The sequence below is a fragment of the Mizuhopecten yessoensis genome, unplaced genomic scaffold, assembly GCF_002113885.1.
Source record: "Mizuhopecten yessoensis strain PY_sf001 unplaced genomic scaffold, ASM211388v2 scaffold1539, whole genome shotgun sequence".
Classification (NCBI taxonomy): Eukaryota; Metazoa; Mollusca; class Bivalvia; order Pectinida; family Pectinidae; genus Mizuhopecten; species Mizuhopecten yessoensis.
Genome location: NW_018404097.1, coordinates 2118051 through 2127793, shown reverse-complemented (window position 1 = coordinate 2127793; position 9743 = coordinate 2118051). Strand labels below are relative to the sequence as shown.

Sequence of the window (9743 nt, the reverse complement as noted above, 5' to 3'; positions counted from 1 at the left end):
TCAGAAATCCAATATGGCCGCCACGGCCGCCATTTTGAAAAACTATTTCAAACTTAAAGTCAAGTTCTGCTAGGCCGATTGAACTGAAACTTTGCAGGAATGATTGACTGATGGTCCTGACAAAGTGTTGTTATTTTTCGGGTCAATCAGAAATACAATTTGGCTGCCATGGCCGCTATTTTACTACTAAGTTCTAATAGGCCGATCTCACTTAAAATTGGTCTAGGAATGATCAGCTCATGGTCCTGACAATGTTAAGTTAACATTATACTATTGTTTACTCAAATTGGTACATATTTCAACAACAAAAATAAATATTGTAGGACTCAGGTGACCGTTAAGGCCCATGGGCCTCTTGTTTTACGGATCTCTTTGAAACTTGGTATACTTTATAATCATGATATGAAGTTGTGTCTCCCTTAAAAGAATTTTGATTCGATGATTTTGCGAAATTTATTGCCTTTTGTTCATTTCAGTATTTGATTTTCTCCTACATTTTTATAGCATATCAGCTAACCACTCTTAGAATGATGCAGATCTTATTTCAATGTAAGAAAGTATATAACACTATATGGCATTCGACGGGCGTAAAATGTAACACTTCAGAGGTAAAACTTGACGGACTTGCAAATACAAATTAAGACCTAGAAAGACTTTGCCAAGACTAGCCAAATCAACATTTAATCACTAGGCCCGTCCATATTTCATAATGAATTCGCAATATGGTCAAACTGTTTTCATCGCGTGAAACGAAATTTTTTTGGGGGAAAAAATGTTCTATTTTTTGTAAGCGTGTTTATTATAAAATAACATACATGTATTTGTCCTATTGATTACGTATATCATCCATCAATTGATTATTATCATTGACTATTAGTACAAATCAACGACTGCTAGTGCTATTTCCAAACAGTACATTTCATACCAAATATATGAACCCTCTTAACTCGAACACTCGGATAACTCCCAAGTTTTCCTACGACCTTGTCGACTTCGAGATAACGAGGTTCGACTGTAATTCAATTTTTCAGCTACCAGAGCTTTCTGTCCTTATCTGGTGTTGTGCATTAGCTGTTCAGATTTTTTCCTTTTAAAGTATTCAACTACAAATTTGATAAATCTTGTATTTAATTGAAATTCAAGAATAATCAGCACGGTAAAGAGAACAAAACTTGACATGCCCTTGTTTTAGATAAGTGTTATTGGATGTACCAGACGTTAATCTGTCTTTATAGTCCAGGAGATACAGTTTTCTCAGTCCATTTGTTGTACACTTATGTTACGTGTGGTTGGGTTGCTTACCGACACATCATTGAAGTGTATTACGTACAAGTTGAAGGTTAATATGTACACATAGGTAAATATCTTAAGATTTTTATCTAGTATAAAATATTGCAAAATTTGATCAGTAAGCTAAGTAATAGAGTACAAGTTGTGACCCTAGTCCAAAAGCAACACTTAATAATTTTTTAACAACAGTAACTATAATGGAAGTACACCAGATAGATTACATTTTGTATGTGTATACTATAAACACGGTATTTCAGTTATTGTATTACTGTTTCATGGTAGCAGCACTTTAAAAAGATACTATGATTACAAAATGTGTACATTAAACCCTATTTAGAACTTTTCATACAAATGTTTTGGCGGTTAATCTTAGAATATGAGCAAACCAGTACTTGTATCCAGTATATTTTACCTTGTAGCCCGTTCAGATGCTTCTCTCTCCAAGACACCAACTGGTCCTCCCAGTAAAAAGAAAACAGCCAAGTCTACAGGCAGGAAGTCAAAAGCTCAACAGGCCATCTTAGCTGCTGCAGATGACAGGTACTTTAGTTTGGCTTCCTCATATCAAAATGAACCTGATATGATAATGATATTTGAACTGACACTTCTGTTGTGATTGGATCCTTTTTATACCCCACTAAGTGAGGAGGGTATATTTTACTATATAATAACTGCTGTCTGTCTGTATGTATGTATGATCCTTTTTATACCCCACTAAGTGAGGAGGGTGTATTTTACTATATAATAACTGCTGTCTGTCTGTATGTATGTATGATCCTTTTTATACCCCACTAAGTGAGGAGGGTGTATTTTACTATATAATAACTGCTGTCTGTCTGTATGTATGTATGATCCTTTTTATACCCCACTAAGTGAGGAGGGTGTATTTTACTATATAATAACTGCTGTCTGTCTGTATGTATGTATGATCCTTTTTATACCCCACTAAGTGAGGAGGGTGTATTTTACTATATAATAACTGCTGTCTGTCTGTATGTATGTATGATCCTTTTTATACCCCACTAAGTGAGGAGGGTGTATTTTACTATATAATAACTGCTGTCTGTCTGTATGTATGTATGATCCTTTTTATACCCCACTAAGTGAGGAGGGTGTATTTTACTATATAATAACTGCTGTCTGTCTGTATGTATGTATGATCCTTTTTATACCCCACTAAGTGAGGAGGGTGTATTTTACTATATAATAACTGCTGTCTGTCTGTATGTATGTATGATCCTTTTTATACCCCACTAAGTGAGGAGGGTGTATTTTACTATATAATAACTGCTGTCTGTCTGTATGTATGTATGATCCTTTTTATACCCCACTAAGTGAGGAGGGTGTATTTTACTATATAATAACTGCTGTCTGTCTGTATGTATGTATGATCCTTTTTATACCCCACTAAGTGAGGAGGGTGTATTTTACTATATAATAACTGCTGTCTGTCTGTATGTATGTATGATCCTTTTTATACCCCACTAAGTGAGGAGGGTGTATTTTACTATATAATAACTGCTGTCTGTCTGTATGTATGTATGATCCTTTTTATACCCCACTAAGTGAGGAGGGTGTATTTTACTATATAATAACTGCTGTCTGTCTGTATGTATGTATGATCCTTTTTATACCCCACTAAGTGAGGAGGGTGTATTTTACTATATAATAACTGCTGTCTGTCTGTATGTATGTATGATCCTTTTTATACCCCACTAAGTGAGGAGGGTGTATTTTACTATATAATAACTGCTGTCTGTCTGTATGTATGTATGATCCTTTTTATACCCCACTAAGTGAGGAGGGTGTATTTTACTATATAATAACTGCTGTCTGTCTGTATGTATGTATGATCCTTTTTATACCCCACTAAGTGAGGAGGGTGTATTTTACTATATAATAACTGCTGTCTGTCTGTATGTATGTATGATCCTTTTTATACCCCACTAAGTGAGGAGGGTGTATTTTACTATATAATAACTGCTGTCTGTCTGTATGTATGTATGATCCTTTTTATACCCCACTAAGTGAGGAGGGTGTATTTTACTATATAATAACTGCTGTCTGTCTGTATGTATGTATGATCCTTTTTATACCCCACTAAGTGAGGAGGGTGTATTTTACTATATAATAACTGCTGTCTGTCTGTATGTATGTATGATCCTTTTTATACCCCACTAAGTGAGGAGGGTGTATTTTACTATATAATAACTGCTGTCTGTCTGTATGTATGTATGATCCTTTTTATACCCCACTAAGTGAGGAGGGTGTATTTTACTATATAATAACTGCTGTCTGTCTGTATGTATGTATGATCCTTTTTATACCCCACTAAGTGAGGAGGGTGTATTTTACTATATAATAACTGCTGTCTGTCTGTATGTATGTATGATCCTTTTTATACCCCACTAAGTGAGGAGGGTGTATTTTACTATATAATAACTGCTGTCTGTCTGTATGTATGTATGATCCTTTTTATACCCCACTAAGTGAGGAGGGTGTATTTTACTATATAATAACTGCTGTCTGTCTGTATGTATGTATGATCCTTTTTATACCCCACTAAGTGAGGAGGGTGTATTTTACTATATAATAACTGCTGTCTGTCTGTATGTATGTATGATCCTTTTTATACCCCACTAAGTGAGGAGGGTGTATTTTACTATATAATAACTGCTGTCTGTCTGTATGTATGTATGATCCTTTTTATACCCCACTAAGTGAGGAGGGTGTATTTTACTATATAATAACTGCTGTCTGTCTGTATGTATGTATGATCCTTTTTATACCCCACTAAGTGAGGAGGGTGTATTTTACTATATAATAACTGCTGTCTGTCTGTATGTATGTATGATCCTTTTTATACCCCACTAAGTGAGGAGGGTGTATTTTACTATATAATAACTGCTGTCTGTCTGTATGTATGTATGATCCTTTTTATACCCCACTAAGTGAGGAGGGTGTATTTTACTATATAATAACTGCTGTCTGTCTGTATGTATGTATGATCCTTTTTATACCCCACTAAGTGAGGAGGGTGTATTTTACTATATAATAACTGCTGTCTGTCTGTATGTATGTATGATCCTTTTTATACCCCACTAAGTGAGGAGGGTGTATTTTACTATATAATAACTGCTGTCTGTCTGTATGTATGTATGATCCTTTTTATACCCCACTAAGTGAGGAGGGTGTATTTTACTATATAATAACTGCTGTCTGTCTGTATGTATGTATGATCCTTTTTATACCCCACTAAGTGAGGAGGGTGTATTTTACTATATAATAACTGCTGTCTGTCTGTATGTATGTATGATCCTTTTTATACCCCACTAAGTGAGGAGGGTGTATTTTACTATATAATAACTGCTGTCTGTCTGTATGTATGTATGATCCTTTTTATACCCCACTAAGTGAGGAGGGTGTATTTTACTATATAATAACTGCTGTCTGTCTGTATGTATGTATGATCCTTTTTATACCCCACTAAGTGAGGAGGGTGTATTTTACTATATAATAACTGCTGTCTGTCTGTATGTATGTATGATCCTTTTTATACCCCACTAAGTGAGGAGGGTGTATTTTACTATATAATAACTGCTGTCTGTCTGTATGTATGTATGATCCTTTTTATACCCCACTAAGTGAGGAGGGTGTATTTTACTATATAATAACTGCTGTCTGTCTGTATGTATGTATGATCCTTTTTATACCCCACTAAGTGAGGAGGGTGTATTTTACTATATAATAACTGCTGTCTGTCTGTATGTATGTATGATCCTTTTTATACCCCACTAAGTGAGGAGGGTGTATTTTACTATATAATAACTGCTGTCTGTCTGTATGTCTGTCTGTCCACACCGCCCTAATTAATAAGCATACTTCTACTTCTACTTCTAAATGGTACTGACCAACTTCAACAATTTGAAGATAAAATGTCAGACGAGGAGTGAAACATGGAAAGAGATTGTTTTTAAAAGATACGAGATGGTCTAATTTGCGTTTGAAAAGTGACGGTAGAGGGCTGATTTGAATAATTCCGTTGTGGGGCACAAAATAATGTCAGGTGGGAGTTTATTCCACTCAGGTATAGTTCGAGGGAAGAATGATGCCTTTCTGGTCTGGGTTTTTGAGTGGGGAATTTGATACGAAAACTGGTGGTTTGTTCGGGATTTTCTAACTGTAGGGATTAATCTGTCTGATTTTACTTTCTGGTTTACAATGTTATGAAGCATGGTAAGACGAACATCTTACTGTGCTATGATTAGTCAATTTCCAAACTTGAGTGTTTCTGCCAGTTAACTTTCTTAAATATTGTTTGATTTTGATGAAACTTGGCAGGTATGTCCATTATACAAAAACTGAGACTAAGTTCGAAGTGGAGCATACTGGGCTCTTATTGGTTGACGGTTTTTGCACAGTATTATCAGATTCTGATGAAACTTGGTCAATATTTATATTATACAATAAGAAAGGCTAAGCTTAAAGCCGGTGAGTAAAATTTGTGCATAATTTATTGTTGGTCAAGTACAGTATGCTTTCGCCTTTCACTACATTCAAGGAATTGCTCAACGTTACTGAGTACTGAGCAACGAATAATGTTTCCTCTCCTTACATTTCCATATTTTTATACATTTATATACAATAGTGGATTAGAAGGATTGGTGTGGGACAGGTCAGGTGTATATTCCTACGATACTTGTTTTATTCTTTAAGTTACTCAATGAATGTTTTATGAAGTTTTCAACTTTCAATCTTTTAAATACTATTATGAAACAAAAGAGCTCTGAGATGAAAAATAAGGTTTGATAGAGAGGTGCTAAAATGGCTTCAGATATGATGTCAACTAAAAGAGCATAGCATGGAAGCTAGAATTAAGCTATTGGTTTCAAGAAACTGTTGTAAAATCAATGTTTTAACTCTTCTATTTGTCATCACCAACTTTTTCTTACAGTGATTTAGAAAACCATGTGTTTGCCTCCCCTACACCAACCCGTGCCAGCACTAGGACAGCTACAAAGGGTGTCAGTGATGCTGAAAACAAGAAGGTTTCATCACCTGCTCCAGTCCGTACAAGTACACGAAGTGGCAAGGCTAAGGCCAATGGCAAAGACCCAATGCGCAAAAACCTCAGTGAGGTTATCACTGCCAGTGTGAGCTCAGAGGATGCAGGCCCTGGGACTCGTACAAGACGTAGAAGGTAGGTTCTTTGATACTCGGGCAATTTCTGGTCTTCACTGTTTGTCATCTCTGATAATATTGTAAAAGAGAAGTGTTTGATTTATTATTAAAATAGATCATGTTTCAGGAGACAGATTAAATCAAGTGACCATATCCTCAAATTTTATAAATTGCAATTCAAGTGTTGAATATATTCGACTGTCTTGTAAATAATAGATGTTCACAAATTAGCATCTGAAGCATGTCTAAACATGTGATTTCAAGCATTGTAAGTGTCAAATTTTCATAGCTGCCATTGCATATGTAAATGTTTTTCTAAGGGTGACTTTTGATAGAAAGACTGCTTGCCCTCATTCTAAGTTAAAAAAACAAACAAAGTAGAGGTACAATGTAGGCTTTGACATGTACTATTGAAGTTTATGCCATTTTGGTTTGATATTTGCTGATGTGTTGGGCATTAGGCATTCATATTTGGGAAATAAACATTGATTACCATTACCTTAAAGTGCTATTTAAGCCGCTCTTGGCAAGAGCCGAGCAGCTTATCGATCCTGTTCAGAGAACAAAATGACAGACCCACTTCCGTTCGGTGTGCGTGCCCATAATTCAGTCTTGCATGCTTCCGCTATAAAGTATCGTTATCGTAAATAGAAAGTAGAATCTCTGACACTCACCTGTGGGTTACATAAAGTCTTCTGATACTCTTCTCCAAATAAAAATTCATACTTTAAATAATTGCTGAAAACAAAATGTTTATCTCCGATGCATTCTACGAGTGTTGTGGTGGTGAAAACTGAATACAAATAGGAATGTTTCATTCGTGCACTGGGTTTGAGCGTTTTAGCAACTCGGATTGAGGTCTGAGGAGTGTTTGTTTCACACTCGTAAGGATTCAAGTGTTTTTCGTGACCTTGATTCGAGAAAGCACCTGTACGGTCTAGATTTTAATATTTTGTAAGTACATAAACCGTATGAGTGATGAAGTATAACCTTTATTTTGATGTTTCAAACGGGAACGTAATATGACATATCGTGCTTAGGTTGATAGCGGTAATAAACAATCGTTTCTACCACGTGGCTCCGAGACGATATGTGAACTGTGTATGCTTATCAAACATTTCTGAAACACAGCATGCTATTTCTGGTGTATTTATTTATGAAAAGGTAACAATTTAAGAACATGACACAACTGCCGCTGCTGTTTGACAAGAATTCGCGCTGTGTCAAAATATTTTCCAATCCAGTGTTGGGGAAATAACTCTTACGTTGGTTAAGTCGCATTAAGAAATATAATTCAAATATATTCCAAGAATATTTGTGAGATTTTGTGATGAATTGTATATTCAATGACAGTAAATAAAGACACTACATATATTAATAATTGTTATTAATATGAATAAAAAATAAATAAAAATAAAAGGAGTACAATGTCTCGTTTCTCCATGCATGTTTCCCACTACATGTACTGCTAATTATCCTTCATTTCACAAGCACACAATGCACCTATCTTTATAACCCATTCACCGATTGCCATTCTGCACATAAATGCTCATGTCACATCATTGGAGGATGCTAATTAATGAAAATTACAACCATGCGTCACAAAAGAGGGTGAAAAAAGAGGAGAGGGAGAAATGTTATCATTTAAGAGGTGATTGATTTTGGAAATTCCAAAGGCAACATCATCACATGACCTGATTTTCAATTAGAAAAATACAGAACACATATCTGAGGTATCATAGTAGATATTGATGTTGAACGTGTTACTGAAGCAATTAAATTTAAAAGTAGTGAGAGGCTTTAATGTCACACTGACATAATTCTATTTTTTTGTTTTTTTTCCAGCCAAAGAACACTTAGGAGTGTACAGTCTGGGGACCAGGATGGAGAATAGAAATAGTGTCCACTGTTCTACTCCGACTTAGGAATCAAAACAAACTATGGCCCAAAGCCAGCCTCAGAAGTCTATCAAATACTGAGTACTGTTCAGAATGAAAGCTTCATAGTATCTGTGGAAGTTCTGGTAGAACAATAGGATATACACCTTAAAAAAGAATGCGTATGACTTATTGAACACGCTGGAAGGTCAGTTCTTATTAAGAAGTCGCAAATACATCTGAACAACAATGTGCAATAACCTGATACTTCAAATACACAGGAGACACATACTGCTTGTTATTGTTTTGTTGCTATTAAGAAATGAATTTAAAGTATGGGCACATTTTGATGTGTGGATCTGAAACATTTTGAGTAGAAGTAGATCTCTCCTGTAACAGTTCTCTCTAATCTATAAAGCTCTTCACTGTTGTATCTTAATATATTTTTCTACACTTTCTATCATGAAATAAAATTTTATTCAAATTCTTATCATTTGTTGTTTTCTTATTTACTACGGGTAAAGCTGTAAGCTTGTAAACTGATTGAAAATGTTGTTCTGAATTGTTGGCCAATGTACCCCTAAATTTTTTATTTGTCCTTGCTATTCAGTATTGTCTGTCAACATTTTTGTATCTACTTTATATCACCTCCAAACTTACTGAGTTTGTAGATATTTTTATTACATACTTACTAATAAATACGGGTTTTTTGTATATGCTATACGACACAATTGCTCTAACCCATATCAGCCCTCGCCGTATCACACCCCAAAACCTGTATCAGCCCCCACCTTATCACACCCCAAAACCTGTATCAGCCCGCAAAACCCATATCACACCCCTTTTGGGGGAAAAAATCATTTTTCAATATTTCAAAAATAAAAATAAATCATAAGATGGTAGTTTTTATTAGTAAGTATGTAATAAACAGAATAAAACACGCCTTTTTCCATATCAATTATTTTTTTTAAATTCAATTTTAGTACATGTAAGTGTCTTGGGCTGATATTGCAGTCTCAGGTTGATACTGGGTGTGATATGGAAAAAGGCATGTATTATTCTCTATATACCAGACAGACACTTATACTTTTCAAGGTAACACACTTACATGTACTAAAATTGAATTTTAAAAAAGTTACTGATTTATAATACACTGTTTGTGGTACTACAGGTCTAAAGGACTTTTTGGCCCCATAAAAAGTAAAACTTTAACTTGAATATATTTACCAACTTCTGTTATAGTTGGTTAATTGGGGCTATCCTTCTTGGTGCTGATTTTTTCCAAAATGCATGCAGAAATGCAAGCCTATGCATGTGACATACAAATATTCCTTTCTGCGAATGAACACTGGTATGACAATGTTGAAGCATGTCAAATATTGATCGGTTTGGTGC

The 9743-nt window shown here is 35.1% G+C and overlaps 1 protein-coding gene across 1 annotated transcript in view; it reads left to right on the top strand.

Moving 5' to 3' along the window:
* The window catches only part of LOC110465022 (condensin complex subunit 3-like), a 24960-nt gene extending 16197 nt beyond the window's left edge, over nt 1-8763 (top strand). Inside the window, exons 19-21 of the mRNA XM_021520587.1 lie at nt 1710-1830; nt 6245-6490; nt 8317-8763. Coding sequence (XP_021376262.1) covers nt 1710-1830; nt 6245-6490; nt 8317-8365 — 416 coding nt within the window. The 3' untranslated portion in view covers nt 8366-8763. The remainder of the gene's footprint in view (nt 1-1709; nt 1831-6244; nt 6491-8316) is intronic.
* Nucleotides 8764-9743: the final 980 nt, after the last annotated feature.